This window comes from Balaenoptera musculus, chromosome 10, assembly GCF_009873245.2.
Source record: "Balaenoptera musculus isolate JJ_BM4_2016_0621 chromosome 10, mBalMus1.pri.v3, whole genome shotgun sequence".
NCBI lineage: Eukaryota > Metazoa > Chordata > Mammalia > Artiodactyla > Balaenopteridae > Balaenoptera > Balaenoptera musculus.
The window spans coordinates 100,394,429-100,414,918 of NC_045794.1; the positions used below are offsets into that span (position 1 = coordinate 100,394,429).

A 20,490-nucleotide genomic window follows, 5' to 3' on the forward strand; every position below is an offset into this window, starting at 1 on the left:
TTATGTTATTAAAAGCATCTTTTTAGTAACCCCACACCAATACTTAAAATTCTAACACAAAGTTTTTGTATCCAACACTTAATTGGTTACATCATGACACCTTACCTCTTCCTTCTCTAATTTTGCATGTTTACGCTCTGCAGCTACATTTTTTTTCTTATTAAAATTAAACTGTGCATCTTCTTCAGCTTTCTGTAACTTTCTTTTCTTTTCCTCATATTCTCCTATAAGCTCTCTTGAAGTGCTGATTTCCTCAAAAAACTGCGTTCTTTCTTTGGGTTTTTTCACTGAAATTGACTCCACAGTTCCCTGTTAAAAATAGTTAAGCACACCAACATATAAAATATAATGATATATTTTCAAAATCATGAATAAAATAAAATACTACAAGCTACTTACCTGAAAAACTAGACAGTTCCGTGCTTTGACTATTATGCCTATCTTTTCTAACTCTGTGATATAAGCAGAACGACTCACAGGACTATCATCAAAATAATATTCTGAGCATCCCCCTAAAATAAAAGAATAAAGGCTGTTATAGGAAGTATAAATACCAGACATATACCAACAACTATTGAAAGCTTAATAAAATTTTTTTCTTACTGAAATAGCCAGTTATGCAATAATATACATGTTAATAAATGCATTTAATCAGTCAACAAATATTGAGTGTCTACTACATGCCAAGGAGTGCTCTACAGTGGTGAACATAACAGACGTCTGACCTCAAGGAGCTTATATCCTAATAATGGAGACAGACAAAAATGAGATATGTAAGTAAAATGACTATCATGCGAGGAAGTGTTAAGTGCTAAGGAGTAAAGTAGAGGTGGAAGGGGGTGTGGTAGTCTCTGTGTAGGAGAAAGAGGCATTGCAATTTTAAATAGGATGGTGTAATGGTCTGAATGTTTGTGTCCCCAGTGAATTCATATGATGAAATCCTAACCCCAAAGGTCATGTTGTTAGAAGGTGAGGCCTTTGGGAGGTGATTAGGTCATGACAGTGGAGCCCTCATGAATGGTATTAGTGTCCTTATAAAAAGATCCTACAAGGCTCCCTAGTCCCATCCACATGTGAGGATACAATGAAAAGTCTGCACAGAAGAGAGCCTTCATCCAACCATGCTGGCACCCTAAGCTTGCACTTTTAGTCCCCAGAACTGCGAGAAATAACTTTCTATAGTTTACAAGCTATGAAGTCTGTGGTATCTTATTATAATAGCCCAAATGGACTAAGACAGATGAGCTGGGAAGAAGAACAAGGCTGGAGGCATCACACTTCCTGATCTGAAGTTACATTACATAGCTACAGTAATCAAAGCAGTGTGGTACTGTCATAAAAACATACAGAACAATGGAACAGAATAGAGAGTCCAGAAAGAAATCTAAGCATCTATAGTTAACTGATCTTCAACAAAGGTGCCAAGAACACACAATGGGGAAAAGACAGTCTCTTCAATAAATAGTGTTGGGAAAACTGCATATTCACATGCAGAAGAATAAAATTGGACCCTTACACAAAATGGACACCATACACAAAAATGAACTCAAAATGGATTAAAGACTTAAATGTAATACCTGAAACTATGAAACTACTGAAAGAAAACATAGGGAAAAAGCTTCTTGACATTGCTCTGGGCAACGATTTTTTTGGATATGATACCAAAAGCACAAGCAACAAAAGCAAAAATAGACAAGTGGAATTGTATCAAACTGAAAAGCTTCTACACAGCAAGGGAATCAAACAACAGAGTGCAAAAGGTAACCTACAGAATGGGAGAAAATATTCTGGAACCACATATCTGATAGGGGTTAATATCCAAAATGAATAAGGAATTCATATAACTCAACAGCAAAAAAACAAATAATCCAATTTAAAAACGGGCAAAGAACCTGAACAGATATTTCTCAAAAGATGACATACAGATGGCAAACAGGTATATTAAAGGGTGCTCAATAGTAGGAATCACCAGCAAAATGCAAATCAAAACCAAAATGAGGTATCACCTCACGCCTATTAGAATCAAAAAGACAAAAGACAAGTGTTGGTAGGATGTGAAGAAAAGGGAACCCTTGAATATTGTTGGTGGGAATATAAATTGGTACAGTCACTATGGAAAACAGTATGAAGATTCCTAAGAGAATTAAAAATAGAACTACCTTATGAGCCAGCAATCCCACTTCTGAGCATATATACAAAAAAAATGAAATCTGTACCTTGAAGAGTTATCTGCACTCCTATGTTCACTGCAACATTATTCACAGTAACTAAGATATGGAAACAACCTAAATGTCTTTCAACGGATGGCTGGATACAGAAAATGTAGGAATATTATTCAGCCTTAAAAAAGAAGGAAATCCTGCCATTTGTGACATCGTGGATGAACCTGGAGGACATTATGGTAGTGAAATAAGCCACATACAGAAAGACAAGTACTGAATGATATCTATATGTGGAATCTAAAACAGTTAAACTCATAGAAGCAGAGAGTAGAATGGTGGTTGCCAGGGGCTTGGGGGAGGGGGAAATGGGGAGATGTGGATCAAGGGGTACAAAGTTTCACTTATGCAAGATGAGTAAGTTCTGGAGATCTAAGTATAGCAATGTGACTATGGTTAACAATACTGTATAGTATAGTTCAAATTTGCTAGGAGGGTAGATCCTAAGTGTTCACACACACACAGAAAATAGTAACCGTGTGAGGTGACACATATGTTAATTAGCTTGATTGTGGCGATTATTTCACAATGTATATTAAAACATCAAGTTATACAATTTAAACATATACAATTTTTATTTGTCAATTATACCTCAATAAAGATGGGAAAAAATAAATTTATGATGGTTTATTAAGTAAATAGAGTAAGCTAGGGACTCTGACTGAGATGGAGACTTTTGATAAAAAACTCCAAGAAAGTGAAAAACTAACCAATGAAAATATCTAGGTGATAAAGTGGTGAAATACTTAAATTATGCACTAAGGTATATGTACATAATAATAAGTATTTCTAAAATTATCTGTGATTGAAGTTGAGGAAAGTTAATAAGAGTATTTATACATTAGAACATTAGAACCATGTTGTAGTGGCAGATTGAAAACAACAAAAAACAAAACCAAGAAACGTCTACTTACAGAGGCTCTGTAAACTCCCAGCATAAATAGAAAATATATATATACATAACTCTCAATCTTGTTTACTCAGGAAATACAGGGATTCATGAATAAATCATAACAAAACACAAAGTCAAATATTTCACACAATTTGCTTTTTGGTGGCAGGAAAAACTTTCTAAACAAACCAAAAATATGCATTTAGTTAGTTTATCACTAGGAAAACCATATAAACATAAACAAAGAACCTCAGGAAGGACTTTTATGACATCACTGTCTTTGAGGTAGACTCCCTCCTTCATTTTAACCGAATAACCAGGGAGAAAAATGCTACTTGACAGTAAGGGAATTTGAATAAATATGTCTGCTTAAAGAAAAGTCCGGTGTAGAATCAAACAGGTTCTATTACTTGCTACCCAAGATAAAAAAAAAATACCTCGGATAGTCCTTGCAAATGTTTTCTCTTCTCCACTTTCTTCCACGTATACCATTTTTACAGTTGCAGAAGAAGAAACAGGTTTTCCAATATGTGCTCCATGAATAAGTTCTTGAATATTTTTCACTCTTAAGTTAGCTATTTTTTCTCCCATTACAAAACTAAGTGCATCCATTACATTAGATTTTCCTGGAGAAGGAAAGAGAGAAAAAGTTATTTATTCTTAATGATAAAAAACCTTGCCCAGAGCCAAAGAAACCAGGCTACCAAGGGCCAATACACATATCTAAATAGTACTGTCTTTTCTATATTCAAAATGCACGTGACGGAACAATTTTATGTAGATAACTGGTTTCTATGCAGCTATGGTAGAGTATTAAGTTATCTAAATGTAAGGATCTATACATGGATCTAAGCCCCAGCTCTCTCCCACTATTAAGTATTATACCATGGCAAATCATTTAACTTCTCTGAATTTCAGTTATCCCCACTTTATAAATTTTAAGTGTCACATATTTTTAAAAAATGGCTACCTCCAGGATTTTCCCAAAGGCTAGACTAGGGTTGCTAGAATATTTATGATTGGTATGTGTTGGTAGTGCAGAAAAGTTACATAGCATGTCCAAGCTTGCTATCCTATGAAAGTCCTGCTTACAAGGTTAGCTGGCATCGTGGGATTGGGATTTGGATTCTGTGAGGGTTTCCACCACTTTCTGATAAGAATGTCTCACTGTGCCTAAACTGTTTATATAAACAATATGATTTATGCTGAATACTTGCTTTTTTTCTAGGAGTCTGGAATTTTGGTATGTGCTAGGCAGAGGTGCTTATGTGACCATTTCCCAGTAAAAACCCTGGGGGTTGAGTCTTTAATGAGGTTCTTTGGTAAACAACATCTCACATGTGTTGTCACAACTTGTTGCTGGAGGACTTAAGCCTGTCCTGTGTGACTCCACTGGGGGAGGATTCATGGAACCTTGCACCTGGTTTCCTCAGAGTTCCTCACGTGCCTTTTCCCTTTGCTGAGTTTGCTTTGTTTCCTTTCGCTGTTATGAGTAACAGTCCTGGGTACAACTATATGCTGAGTCCTGAGAGTCCTCCTAGTGAATCACTGAAACTGGGGGTAGTCTTAGGGACTCCCAACTCAAATGGCAAACTGTTCTCCAACCATGAGCCGATAGTTTAAGACAATTTCCAAGGTGCAATGTCATTTCAGCTACTACCATCTGTACTTAATTTTCTTTCTTCACATTCGTTCCCTCATATCCACAAGCAATTTAAATTTCTAGTGCCAAAAGCAGGGAAAGAAACATAAACAAGAGAATACTGCCAATCACTGGAAATATGGCTTAGTTTTAGAAGTTAATGATCTTTCTAAAAAGAACTAGAAGTGGTTAAAAATGCTGCAAATGTATTTAACTAAGTCTCAGTTAACTAACAGGTATGAAACATGGCTTTTCTGGGTTAATTGATAATCTGCAGATTGAAAGCTATTGTAAGATGGTTATGTATATAGGACCAAACGAACATTAACTGAATTATTAAGTCTGACAGTAACAGAATTAAACAGAAACTGGTTTTGGTCAATCCTTATTGAAAGTCTGCCTAAAATAAACACTTCCCCATCCAAATTCATTCATTACATTAATTCTTTTGTGTGCTAGGTCATAAGGATACAGTAAAAGAACAAGAGAGATACAACTCTGTCTAACGAATGTTATAATCTATTAAGAAAGTCAAACAATAAAGAAAAAAAATTATATATTATAAGTATCATGAGGAAACAAACTGAGTGATGAAATAGAGGGTAACTGGGAGAGGTAACTTCAGATAGCATGGTCAGGAAACATTTGTTAAGTGCCTAGCTTAACAACCGCCTGTTGGCAAAAATGAACGAATTAATGAACCAAGTTAAGTTTTGTAATAGTCAGAGCAGGAACCTCTGCTATAAATAATTCAAAACTAACATCAGGAAAATAATAACTCTAGAAGAGTTACCTTTTAGACTATCAACACTTGATGAAGATGAACCAAATATTCACAAGATATAAAAATTACAGTATCACTCTCCCATCTCAAAACCTCAATATTTGCCACTCATCTGCCCTCTTACCAACAGCTGGTAAGTTCCTTTTTGATTTCAGCTCTGCATATCTCTTCCAATCTGCTCCTTCTTTACCATCCTTCTAGTTATTCAAGTACTCCTTACTTCCAAGAACCTCCTAGCTGGACTCAACCTTCACTCTCTTGCCTCTTCAAATTCATTCATTCTACAAACATTTATGGAACACCTATTAATCAGGCATTCTCCTAAGTACTCAAGCTAAAAAGAAACAGTATGTAGGATTTTCCCCTAAGGTACTTACAGTGGGAAATATGATCAATTTTTATTGGACCCCATTTTGTGCCAGACACTCCACATCTATTACTTTATTCAGTCTTTGCAATAATCCTATGAGATAGGTATTTAATTTGCATTTCAGAAGTAAAAAAGCAGAGGCTCAAAGTCAAACAAATCATGTTTTGGGGTTAGGCGTCTGATTCCAAAATCTATACTCTTCCCACTAAAAGGAGGAAATTATAACTTACTATAGTAAGTTCTAAGATACAATTAACACAAAGAACTATGAAGCACTTAAGAGAAGCACTAACTACTGGAGACTCTGAGTAGACTCTGCAGGAGGTAATTCTGGGCTAAGTTTTAAAGAGTAAGTAGAAGTTTGGGGAGGCAGTGCTGAAGGTAAACATAACCATTCCAGGAAAAGAGGATAGCTTGATCATTGGCACAAATGGGAAAGCAAGGTACCATTCCAGTGAGAAAAGGGTAACTAATGATATAGAGGTGGAGCAAAGCTTACAAGGTTGGAAATGATAAGAGAGAACTAAACTTCATGCTGAAGATTATGTGAAGCCATGAAGGATTTTAGGAATAGCAGTGACGTTTTCACATACATTTTATAAGGATTTCTGAGACAACAACCCACCAGAAAAATGGGCAAAGAACATAAAAGGGCAATTCAGAGAAACAGAAATACAAAAGGCCCTTAACCATATGAAAAGACACTTGAGCTCAGTCATAATAAGAGAAATGTAAATTAAAACTGTTTTGACTACCATTTCTCACTTACTAGACTGGCAAAAATCCAAAATTTTGAAAACATATTCTTAAACAGGACCTCTCATTAAATTACTGTTGGGAGTACAAAATGATATAACCACTATGGGGGGTAATTTGGCAATAGCTAACTAAATTATAACTTCACTTAGCTTTTGAACCAGCAATTCCACTTCTGGAAATCTATCTCCCTGATACATGTGCAAAACTACACAATGGCAAATACACAATTATACAATTATAAGTCATTTCTAACAGAAGTAGATTGGAAACAACTTAGGTGTCCAAAAATTAAAGGACCACTTGAAATAACTATGTAACAGCCACACAATGGAGAATTACACAGCAACAAGAGAACAGAAGAGGAAGTGGGAAATGAAAAAAGAAAATTACGTAACAGCATATATAGCAAAAAACTAAATACGAACTTTTACTTAAAGAAAAAGTGCAGGGTTGGGAATAACAATACACACATATTTGCTAGCATTTGCAAAAAGAAACACTGAAGGATAATCAAGAAATTAATGGTTATGTATAGAAGGTGAAGAAGAGCAGGACACAGAAACTGAGTTGGACCCGTTCTGTTTGCCTCACACTGCTTCTGCCTTTATCCACAAGCTCTCATGCCTTTGAGCTTCTAGTTGGATTTGGCCAATGGAGAGCCCTGGCAGGAGGGAAGAAGGGAAAAAAGTGAGGTCAGGGTATTTACTTCCCTATTTTCCTCTCTGTAAAGTGGCTTCTGACTTGCTGTGCCCTTCAACAGAATGTCACTGGCTTTTTGAAGTTCCTTCTAGGTTCCTTCCTCTCTCAGCCTTGGGGTGGCAGCAGCTCCACTGCTGCTAGCTGTGTGGTCCCTCTATTCCTTGGGATTCCTCTACAGCCCTCCCACACCTTTGTAATTAGTCCCTTTGTAAATAAATCTTCCTAAAACTGTCCTAATTTGAGTGTGCCACTTGTTTCCTGTTGGGACCCTGACAGATACAGGGAGCAGGGGTAGAAGCAAGATTTCTCTGTGTATACTTTTCCATAGAGTTTTGACCTTTAAAGTATGTATATGCATTCCTGATTTTAAAAAAAAACATCTAAATTTAAAAAATCCCATAAATGAAAACAATCACAAACAAGTAAACTTAACTGAATATTAAATTGGTAACATAGGCATACTGAGAAATGATTTATTTCAACGGACTTCAGATCACAGAATTCTGACTGTACATTCTTAGTGGGATCGATTCTAAGAACCAAAAAGAAGTACAAAGGAATTTTAAATTTCCTTCAGTTGCTTTATCATTTATAATGTTATTGGTATTGGTAGTTTAAGACAGTTCTCTTTATATTTTAAGTTAAAGCAAATAAGTAATTATATTAGTCATGTTAGGAAATAAGATTTTCAGAGTAAGAAAAAATATTTACAATGACAAAAATCAAGGAACAGTGAAAACACAGTTAAAAGTGAATGGAGGGACTTCCCTGGTGGTGCAGTGGTTAAGAATCCACCTGCCAATGCAGGGGACACGGGTTCAAGCCCTGCTCCGGGAAGATCCCACGTGTCGCGGAGCAACTAAGCCCGTGCACCACAACTACTGAGCCTGTGCTCTAGAGCCCACAAGCCACAACTACTGGGCCCTCGTGCCTAGAGCCCGTGCTCTGCAACAAGAGAAGCCACCGCAATGAGAAGCCCGCGCACCGCAACGAAGAGTAGCCCCTGCTTGCCACAACTAGAGAAAGCCCGTGCACAGCAACAAAGACCCAACGCAGCTTAATTAATTAATTAATTAATTATTTTTAAAAAGTGAATGGCAAAATATCAGCATGAACTCAAATTTTAAAAATTACTGTAACATGAAAAGATGTTCAAAATCATATTAGTCATTAGGAAAAAGCAAATCAAAACTACAATGAAATACCACTTCGCATCAACTAGGATGGCTAAAAGAAACAAGACAAACAAAAACAACTGCTGGTGAAGATGTGGAGAAATCTGAACCCTTATTCATTGACAATGGGAATGTAAAGCCAGACACAAAGGGCCACATATTGTACGATTCCATTTATACGAAATGTCCAGAACAGGCAAATCCATAGCGACAGAAAGTAGATTAGTGGTTGCCAGGGACTGGGTGGAGAGGAGATAATGGTGAATGATTACTAATGGGTACAAGGTTTCTCTTTGGGGTAATGAAAATGTTCTAGAATTAGATAGTGATAATGGTTATACAACTCTATGAATATACTAAACATCACTGAAGTGTACACTTTAAAAGGATGAATTTTATGATATGCAAATGACATTCCAATAAAGCTGTTATTAAAAAAAAAAAGAACAAATCTGAAAAAAGCACTTTACGCATTTTCTAGCCCCATCCTCTGAAATGACCCAGAGCCACTGTTACCCAAATGCACTGAATATTCTAGTTCCCAGATGGCAGTCTTTAATACCTTACCTTCTAAACAAACGCAGAAATCATTGGAGAAGTGGCTAATTCCAAGTCTGAGGCAGAGAAAACTGAAGATAAGCCTGAAAACTGGGACATCTTATGTTAGAAAGCAAGGAAGCTTTCAAATATTAATGAGGTAATGACCAAAGGACATAGGAGGCAGCTTGAAGGAGTTCCCACTGATTAAAGTTATGAAAATCTGAGCATCAAAAAGAATGATTTTGGTGGATTAAAACACACTGTACCGGGCTTCCCTGGTGGCACAGTGGTTAAGAATCTGCCTGCCAATGCAAAGGACACGGGTTCAAGCCCTGGCCCGGGAAGATCCCACATGCCACGGAGCAACGAAGCCCATGAGCCACAACTACTGAGCCTGAGGTCTAGAGCCCGCAAGCCACAACTACTGAGCCCACATGCCACAACTACTGAAGCCCGCGTGCCTAGAGTCCGTGCTCAGCAACAAGAGAAGCCACGACAATGAGAAGCTTGCACACCACAACAAACAGTAGCCCCCGCTCACCACAACTAGAGAAAGCCCACGCACAGCAATGAAGACCCAACACAGCTAAAAATAAATAAATAAATTTATTAAAAAAAAAAAAACCACACTGTACCAATGAAAATCCAGGTGTCCTTTTTATTTTTTCTTTTTTAACAGTATCCACCTTGTGAGCTGCTCAGTTTTCTCTGCTTCTCCTTGCTCAAGAGTAGGACAGAAGCTAATACATCTGTGAAGCAAAATGAGCGTCTTCAGCTGAGCAGGCAGCAAGAAAGGGAGGATCACTTGGGAAGTTCTTCAATGCCTGATTAAGCTGTGCCAAGTTCAGAAAAAGTTTGCTGACCCCTGCTCTAGACTCAGAAATGGAATGTTGCATAGATGACCAGAGAGAAAAATAATAGGATTTAAAAGAAAGGTGAAGACAGCAGGAGCAAGAAGAACTACAATCCTGCAGCCTGTGGAACAAAAACCACATTCACAGAAAGACAGACAAGATGAAAAGGCAGAGGGCTATGTACCAGATGAAGGAACAAGATAAAACTCCAGAAAAACAACTAAATGAAGTGGAGATAGGCAACCTTCCAGAAAAAGAATTCAGAATAATGATAGTGAAGGTGATCCAGGACCTCGGAAAAAGAATGGAGGCAAAGATCGGGAAGATGCAAGAAATGTTTAACAAAGACCTAGAAGAATTAAAGAACAAACAAACAGAGGTGAACAATACAATAACTGAAATGAAAACTACACTAGAAGGAATCAATAGCAGAATAACTGAGGCAGAAGAACGGATAAGTGACTTGGAAGACAGAATGGTGGAATTCAGTGCTGCGGAACAGAATAAAGAAAAAAGAATGAAAAGAAATGAAGACAGCCTAAGAGACCTCTGGGACAACATTAAACGCAACAACATTCGCACTGTAGGGTCCCAGAAGGAGAAGAGAGAGAGAAAGGACCAGAGAAAATATTTGAAGAGATTATAGTCGAAAACTTCCCTAACATGGGAAAGGAAATAGCCACCCAAGTCCAGGAAGCACAGAGAGTCCCAGGCAGGATAAACCCAAGGAGAAACATGCTGAGACACATAGTAATCAAATTGGCAAAAATTATAGCAAAAATTAAAGACAAAGAAAAATTACTGAAAGCAGCAAGGGAAATACGACAAATAACATACAAGGGAACTCCCATAAGGTTAACAGTTGATTTCTCAGCAGAAACTCTGTAAGCCGGAAGGGAGCGGCATGATATACTTAAAGTGATGAAAGGGAAGAACCTACAACCAAGATTACTCTACCCGGCAAGGATCTCATTCAGATTCGATGGAGAAATCAAAAGCTTTACAGACAAGCAAAAGCTAAGAGAATTCAGCACCACCAAACCAGCTCTACAACAAATGCTAAAGGAACTTCTCTAAGTGGGAAACACAAGAGAAGAAAAGGACCTACGAAAACAAACCCAAAACAATTAAGAAAATGGTCATAGGAACATACATATCGATAATTACCTTAAACGTGAATGGATTAAACGCTCCAACCAAAAGACACAGGCTTGCTGAATGGATACAAAAACAAGACCCATATATATGCTGTCTACAAGAGACCCATTTCAGACCTAGGGACACATACAGACTGAAAGTGAGGGGATGGAAAAAGATATTCCATGCAAATGGAAATCAAAAGAAAGCTGGAGTAGCAATACTCATATCAGATAAAATAGACTTTAAAATAAAGAATGTTACAAGAGACAAGGAAGGACACTACATAATGATCAAGGGATCAATCCAAGAAGAAGATATAACAATTATAAATATATATGCACCCAACATAGGAGCACCTCAAAACATAAGGCAACTGCTAACAGCTATAAAAGAGGAAATCGACAGCAACACAATAATAGTAGGGGACTTTAAAACCTCACTTACACCCATGGACAGATCATCCAAAATGAAAATAAATAAGGAAACAGAAGTTTTAAATGACACAGTAGACCAGATAGATTTAATTGATATTTATAGCACATTCCATCCAAAAACAGCAGATTACACTTTCTTCTCAAATGCGCACAGAACATTCTCCAGGATAGATCAAATCTTGGGTCACAAATCAAGCCTCAGTAAATTTAAGAAAACTGAAATCATACCAAGCATCTTTTCTGACCACAACGCTATGAGATTAGAAATGAATTACAGGGAAAAAAACATAAAAAACACTAACACATGGAGGCTAAACAATACGTTACTAAATAACCAAGAGATCACTGAAGAAATCAAAGAGGAAATCAAAAAATACCTAGAGACAAATGACAATGAAAACATGACGATTCAAAATCTATGGGATGCAGCAAAAGCAGTTCTAAGAGGGAAGTTTATAGCTATACAAGCCTACCTAAAGAAACAAGAAAAATCTCAAATAAACAATCTAACCTTACACCTAAAGGAACCAGAGAAAGAAGAACAAACAAAACCCAAAGTTAGCAGAAGGAAAGAAATCATAAAGATCAGAGCAGAAATAAATGAAATAGAAACAAAGAAAACAATAGCAAAGATCAATAAAACTAAAAGTTGGTTCTTTGAGAAGATAAACAAAATTGATAAACCTTTAGCCAGACTCATCAAGAAAAAGAGGGAGAGGACTCAAATCAATAAAATCAGAAATGAAAAAGGAGAAGTTACAACAGACACCACAGAAATACAAAGCATCCGAAGAGACTACTACAAGCAACTCTATGCCAATAAAATGGACAACCGGGAAGAAATGGACAAATTCTTAGAAAGGTATAACCTTCCAAGAGTGAACCAGGAAGAAACAGAAAATATGAACAGACCAATCACAAGTAATGAAATTGAAACTGTGATTAAAAATCTTCCAACAAACAAAATTCCAGGACCAGATGGCTTCACAGGTGAATTCTATCAAACATTTAGAGAAGAGCTAACACCCATCCTTCTCAAACTCTTCCAAAAAATTGCAGAGGAAGGAACACTCCCAAACTCATTCTATGAGGCCACCATCACCCTGATACCTAAACCAGACAAAGATACTACAAAAAAAGAAAATTACAGACCAATATCACTGATGAATATAGATGCAAAAATCCTCAACAAAATACTAGCAAACAGAATCCAACAGCACATTAAAAGGATCATCCACCATGATCAAGTGGGATTTATCCCAGGGATGCAAGGATTCTTCAGTATACGCAAATCAATCAATGTGATACACCATATTAACAAATTGAAGAATAAAAACCATATGATCATCTCAATAGATGCAGAAAAAGCTTTTGACAAAATTCAACACCCATTTATGATAAAAACTCTCCAGAAAGTGGGCAGAGAGGGAACCTACCTCAACATAATAAAGGCCATATATGACAAACCCACAGCAAACATCATTCTCAATGGTGAAAAACTGAAAGCATTTCCTCTAAGATCAGGAAGAAGACAAGGATGTCTAGTCTCACCACTATTATTCAATATAGTTTTGGAACTCCTAGCCACGGCAATCAGAGAAGAAAAAGAAATAAAAGGAATACAAATTGGAAAAGAAGAAGTAAAACTGTCACTGTTTGCAGATGACATGATACTATACATAGAGAATCCTAAAGATGCCACCAGAAAACTACTAGAGCTAATCAATGAATTTGGTAAAGTTGCAGGATACAAAAGTAATGCACAGAAATCTCTTGCATCCCTATACACTAATGATGAAAAATCTGAAAGAGAAATTAAGGAAACACTCCCATTTACCATTGCAACAAAAAGAATAAAATACCTACGAATAAACCTACCTAGGGAGACAAAAGACCTGTACGCAGAAAACTATAAGACACTGATGAAAGAAATTAAAGATGATACCAACAGATGGAGAGATATACCATGTTCTTGGATTGGAAGAATCAATATTGTGAAAATGACTATACTACCCAAAGCAATCTACAGATTCAATGCAATCCCTATCAAATTACCAATGGCATTTTTTACGGAACTAGAACAAAAAAATCTTAAAATTTGTATGGAGACACAAAAGACCCCGAATAGCCAAAGCAGTCTTGAGGGAAAAAAAAACGGAGCTGGAGGAATCAGACTCCCTGACTTCAAACTATACTATGCAAAGATATAGTAATCAAGACAGTATGGTACTGGCACAAAAACAGAAACATAGATCAATGGAACAAGATAGAAAGCCCAGAGATAAACCCACGCACCTATGGTCAACTAATCTGTGACAAAGGAGGCAAGGATATACAACGGAGAAAAGACAGTCCCTTCAATAAGTGGTGCTGGGAAAACTGGACAGCTACATGTAAAAGAATGAAATTAGAACACTCCCTAACACCATACACAAAAATAAACTCAAAAGGGATTAGAGGGCTTCCCTGGTGGCGCAGTGGTTGAGAATATGCCTGCCAATGCAGGGGACACGGGTTCGAGCCCTGGTCTGGGAAGATCCCACATGCCGCGGAGCAACTGGGCCCGTGAGCCACAACTACTGAGCCTGTGCGTCTGGAGCCTGTGCTCTGCAACGAGAGGCTGCGACAGTGAGAGGTCCGCACACCGCGATGAAGAGCGGCCCCCACTTGCCGCAACTAGAGAAAGCCCTCTCACAGAAATGAAGACCCAACAGAGCCAAAATAATTAATTAATTAATTTTTTAAAAAAAGGGATTAGAGACCTAAATATAAGACCAGACACTATAAAACTCTTAGAGGAAAACATAGGAAGAACACTCTTTGACATAAATCACAGCAAGATCTTTTTTGATCCACCTCCTAGAGTAATGGAAATAAAAACAAAAATAAACAAATGGGACCTAATGAAACTTAAAAGCTTTTGCACAGCGAAGGAAACCGTAAACAAGACGAAAAGACAACCCTCAGAATGGGAGAAAATATTTGCAAACGAATCCACGGACAAAGGATTAATCTCCAAAATATATAAACAGCTCATGCAGCTCCATATTAAAAAAACAAACAACCCAATCCAAAAATGGGCAGAAGACCTAAATAGACATTTCTCCAACGAAGACATACAGATGGCCAAGAAGCACATGAAAAGCTGCTCAACATCACTAATTATTAGAGAAATACAAATCAAAACTACAATGAGGTATCACCTCACACCAGTTAGAATGGGCATCATCAGAAAATCTACAAACAACAAATGCTGGAGAGGGTGTGGAGAAAAGGGAACCCTCTTGCACTGTTAGTGGGAATGTAAATTGATACAGCCACTATGGAGAACAGTATGGAGGTTCCTTAAAAAACTAAAAATACAATTACCATATGATCCAGCAATCCCACCACTGGGCATATACCCAGAGAAAACCATAATTCAAAAAGACACACGCACCCCAATGTTCATTGCAGCACTATTTACAACAGCCAGGTCATGGAAGCAACCTAAATGCCCATCAACAGACGAATGGATAAAGAAGATGTGGTACATATACACAATGGAATATTACTCACCCATAAAAAGGAACGAAATTGGGAAACTTGTTGAGACATGGATGGATCTAGAGACTGTCATACAGAGTGAAGTAAGTCAGAAAGAGAAAAACAAATATCGTATATTAACGCATATATGTGGAACCTAGAAAAATGGTACAGATGAACCGGTTTGCAGGGCAGAAATTGAGACACAGATGTAGAGAACAAACGTATGGACACCAAGGGGGTAAAGCGGTGGGGGAGTGGGGGTGGTGGTGTGATGAACTGGGCGATTGGGGTTGACATGTATACACTGATGTGTATAAAATTGATGACTAATAAGAACCTGCTGTATAAAAACATAAATAAAATAAAATTCAAAAAAAATAAAATAAAAGGTGAAAAAAAATCCATGTGTCCATAATGATACCAACAACAAAAAAAGAAAAACTCACTTTCACTATTTGCCCTATTAAAACTCTTTTCTTTGAAAATACTAACTAAAAGGGGCACGCATTTATTCTGATTTTACAGTGCAAACTGCATTTTATGTTAATCAAATAACCCCAATTAATGAAGTAAAACTTTTTTTTTAAATAGGGGAATATCATCCAATGAATATAGAAAGCATGACAGGATTAGAAAAACCTGGTTTTGCAAACCTGAATGCAATACTGACTCAGGCAAGATTATTAATTGGCATTAAAACCATTCGGGTAAATGGTTGATAGAGAATATTTGTATAATGCCAAAGTAACACTAGAACACTAGGCTAGAGAGAAAGGTTACAGCTAACTGTATAATGGAGAGATCACTGTCACCACCCTAATCCAGGGGTCAATCTTAGCATCACCAGATATTATGTGATATAAGGTAATGTGAAGTACACAACAGCACCTAAAATGAAGTCTAGCCAAAAATCTTCAATTTGAAACCATCAACTTTATAGACATCTTCCAGTTCAAAAAAATAGAGGGGATAGAGGAACAAACTAAACTACATCATAAGGAAGCAATCAGACACATCTAAACATTCTATGGAAAAACGTTTTCAACCTTTTCAATGAGTCTGTTATAAATAAAAAAAAGAACTATGCTAAATTAATAGAGATCTAAGGGATATAACAATCAGATGCAATATGTGATTCTGGGATGGAAAATGGTTTGGTCAAAGAACACTATGGAGTAAACTGAGGAAATGTGAATTTGAGCTGTGCATCAGATGAAATGCACTAAGAAAGAAAGGTGAGGATAATTGTCTGAAAAGAGTGAGTTAGACAACAGTATGTATTGTATAACCTCATTTTCATTAAAAAAAAAAAAAAGTTTGCACGGAAAAAGATCTACATGGACATGTCCTAAGGTATTACAATAGTACTCTCTGGATTGTGGGAATACGTTTTTACTTTTTTACTCGTTTATTTTCTAATTTTTTACAAATCATATATAGTGCTTTTGTGATAATAAAATATTATTTTTAAGAATTCAGCTGCCATTCTGGATTATCTAAAATGGTTTTTAAAACTAACATTTTTTTCCTGATTATAACAGTAAACCATTCAATGTAGGGTTTTGGAAAACAAAAAAGTATTTTAAAAATCACCTGAAAAATCACCCCATCTGGAAAAAACTATTGATGGAAATGGATATTGAATTTTGTCAAATGCCTTCTCCTCAAAAAAATAAAATGAATCTTCTTTCTTGCAGGAACAAATGAAGATTACTGTGGCAGCAGTGTGCCACATGGATTAAAGTAGGGTAAGACCAGAGGTTGGGAACTTAGCTAAAAGGTGACTGCATTAATCCAAGGAAGAAATGATGAGAGTGTGAAATAAAGTGATAGCAGTGGCAACAGAGGGAAGAGGACAAGGTTATTAAGGAGGCAGGATTGGAATGATGGGTAATGTATTGGCTGTGACAGGGAGAATTTATCAAGGATGATGGAGAATTTATTAAGGTAGCAGCCATATGAAACCCTGTGAGAAAGGCATTCTAAGTCCAAGGAACAGAAAATGCTAAAACCCAGAAATAGCAATGAGCTTGGCCTGTGTAAGGAAAGCTAAAAAAGCAATTCTGACCAGAGAACAGTAAATGTGGAGGAAGAGAATATTTGAGAAGAGAAACATACACGGGTCAGGTTATAAAGGGCTTTGTGGATCATGGTAAGAAATATGGATTTTACTCCAAGTGCAGTGAGAATGCACTGCACAGAGACAAAAAAGGAAGCAGAAGGACCTGTTAGGAGATTATAGCGATAGTCCAAATGAGAGCTCTAGCAGCTTCAACTGTAATAGTGAAGAGTGGCAAGAAACAATTGGATTCAGGATGCATTTCAGAGGTAGAGTCATTAGGATTTATAGACGACTGGATGAGGAAAGTGGGGTGTAGAAGGTAAAAGGAGGAATCAAGAATTACTCTGGGGCTTCCCGGGTGGCACAGTGGTTGAGAATCTGCCTGCCAATGCAGGGGACACGGGTTCGAGCCCTGGTCTGGGAAGATCCCACATGCCGCGGAGCAACTGGGCCCGTGAGCCACAACTACTGAGCCTGCGCGTCTGGAGCCTGTGCTCCGCAACAAGAGAGGCCGCGATAGTGAGAGGCCCGCGCACCACGATGAAGAGTGGCCCCCACTTGCCACAACTGGAGAAAGCCCTTGCACAGAAACGAAGACCCAACACAGCCATAAATAAATAAATAAATAAATAAATAATTAAAAAAAAGAAAAAAAGAATTACTCTGGCTTTCTGTCTGAATAAATGAGTAAATTGTGCCCTTTACTGAGCTGGTAAAGACCTAAGAACGAACAGGTTTGTTGTTTGGTAGTGGTGGGGGAGAGGAAATTAACTACTCTTCCTGATTATATTGTTTTAGATGGCTACTAGAAATAGGAAACTAAATGCTAAATATTATAGGCTGGAAATATAATTTGGAAAGTCAGTAGCTTAAGGATGGGACTGGATAAGACCACCTGGGGAAAGGAGGGAGAGATGAAATGTGGTCTACCTTGCCCCCTTAACAGCAAGGCCTTCCCATGACCAACTTCTTTAAAAACACCCCCAGCATTTCCTATTCCCCTCCCTTGTTTCTCTTTAAAACTTAACACTTTAATATTCTATATACTTTTCATATTTAGTTTGTTGTCTGTCTCTTTGCACTTGAATGTCAGTTCTATACAGGCAGGAATTTTTATATCATGTTCACTGATGAATCCCCAACAACCTAGAACAGTGCATGGCATATAGTAGGCACTCAATTATTTTTAAATGAATGAAATACTGTTGAAATGTCAAACAGGATGAGGACAAGGAACTAACCGCTGTCTTTTATAAGATATAGCACAATAGTGACCTAGATAAGTGTCATTTCAGTAGACTTTGAGGCTGAGAACTGAATCAAGGGGGCTGAGAAGAGAATGGAACTACAGACAATGGTTTCAAAGAGTTTTGCTGTACTGATTAAAAAAAAAAAAAAAATGGGGCAATAGCCTAAGGAAACAGTGAGGTTCAAGGGATTTCCCCCCAAGCATTTCATTACAAAATTTTCAAACATACAAGAAAGTTGAAAGAATTTCATAGTAAAAATCCATATATTTACCACTAAATTCTATAATTAACATTGTACTATACTTGCTTTTCACACATCCACTGATCCTCAATGTCCTGAGAGTGTTCATAAGGCATGTATGTATTTATGCCAATGAAAATTATCCAATAAGGGAGAAAGATACAATCCAAGAGAGAAAGATAATAATTACAAAAGCAAAGAACTAAGGAGGGGACAGGATCCAAAGCACAAGTGGAGAGGATGGCCTTAGACAGACTCAAGGCACCCTCGTGGTAGTTCACTGATAAAAATCCTTCAAAGTCTAACTTTTCTTTCCAGAAAGTTAAATATAAACTCTTCACTCTGGTAAGGACTTATCCAACAGAATTCCATTATATCCCACCACTTCCCTGCATATGCACTATATTCTGGCCAATTTGGACTATTACCTGCCCCACAAATAGACTTTCACAAACCCCTGGAAAAATACTCTTTACGCTTTGAGCCCAGCTCAAATGCCAACTCCTCTAGAAAAGCTTTCCTAATCTTCACCTCTTCCTGTCCAAAACTCCCCAAATCAGATGTTGTATTTTTCGTGTTTAAAGTTTCATAAACAGTGTTATCTGGCTTTCTATTTCAATTAGTGTGTCATTTTCTTATACTCCCTATACCTTCAGAGCAGGAGCTGTCTTAATCTACACATCTTCTTCTGCTCCTAACATTATATATAGGCAACAACCATTTGCTGCATCTGAGTGGAAAACACGAATGTAAAATTAAAAATAAAAAATTTCTGCTACCCATAAAAAGCCCCAAATTAGATTTTATTGAAAACAAACAAGGGACTTCCCTGGTGGTCCAGTGGTTAAGACTCCATGCTTCCAATGCAGGGGGTGCGGGCTCGATCCCTGGTTGGGAAACTAAGATCCCACGTGCCATGCGGCGTGGCCAAAAAATTGAAAAAGTAAAAAAATTAAAAAATAAATAGATAAAAACAAACAAATGAGAACATGTCAAGTTTTGGCAGGTGGTGACAATAGAAAATTATTACAAAAAGTATGACTAAATTAAACTATAACAGGAAATGAGCATGATGGGAAATTATCAATTGGCTTAACAAATTCTATCTGAACGTGCCAGTAATTCTGTAAGATTTTAAAAAATGATGATCTACCAACAAGTGTTCAAATGAACAAAAATAGAATATCACCCATTAAATCGGTCATGGATAAGTACTATATTGAGTTTGGGCCTTCATATAGCAAAAAGAATGTGAACACTTTAGGCAAAATTCAAAAACAAGTAAACCAGAAATTTCTGTTGTGGAGAGATGGTATTGAAGACACTGCTGAAATGATCCACAACTGGCTTTTCCCGGTTCTAAGCATAGTCTCTAGGATACCAGTGATTCTCTAGAGGGGAGCTGAGCTTCCAGGGCATGTGGATCTAGGGAGGGCAAGAGGATTTGTAAAGGCATTTTCACAGTCACGTTAAGATATGTTGTTAATCACAAAAAGTATTTCTAAATTAGGAAAAGAAATAATATTATTTTGAAACTCGTTTGGCACTAGGTTACACAAGTTCAAAGCACCACTTTCACAGGATCTTGAATGGTAACGGGCATGTAGTTCAAGTGGACTAAATGATGTTCAAGACGTCACGCAGATACTCATTCCGAGTACTGCACTGTTTGGAGTTGCAAAATGTAACTGAGCAACCCTTCACATAATCACCAGTTAAAAGGTGAAAATTCCCTGGTGGTGGGCTCAGCAACTTCCCGATAAAAGAGTGGAGAAGATTAGTTAGGGTAACAGTGCAGGAGTGATTCCAGTAATTATTTTTTCAATGTTTTCTGATAACAGAATAAAGTGAAAATGAGGAAATATATTACACAGAAGAGGCAAGGAAATCTTCAAATATGT

General features: G+C 37.2%; 1 protein-coding gene across 2 annotated transcripts in view; it reads right to left on the bottom strand.

The window, feature by feature from the left end:
• Window positions 1-20,490, bottom strand: part of SMC1B (structural maintenance of chromosomes 1B) — an 86,285-nt gene that overhangs the window by 64,069 nt on the left and 1,726 nt on the right. For both annotated transcript variants that reach the window (XM_036864642.1, XM_036864641.1), the window contains exons 2-4: window positions 3,549-3,737; window positions 400-512; window positions 106-309 (exon numbers count right to left, since the gene is read on the bottom strand). In XM_036864642.1, coding sequence (XP_036720537.1) covers window positions 106-309; window positions 400-512; window positions 3,549-3,737 — 506 coding nt within the window. The remainder of the gene's footprint in view (window positions 1-105; window positions 310-399; window positions 513-3,548; window positions 3,738-20,490) is intronic.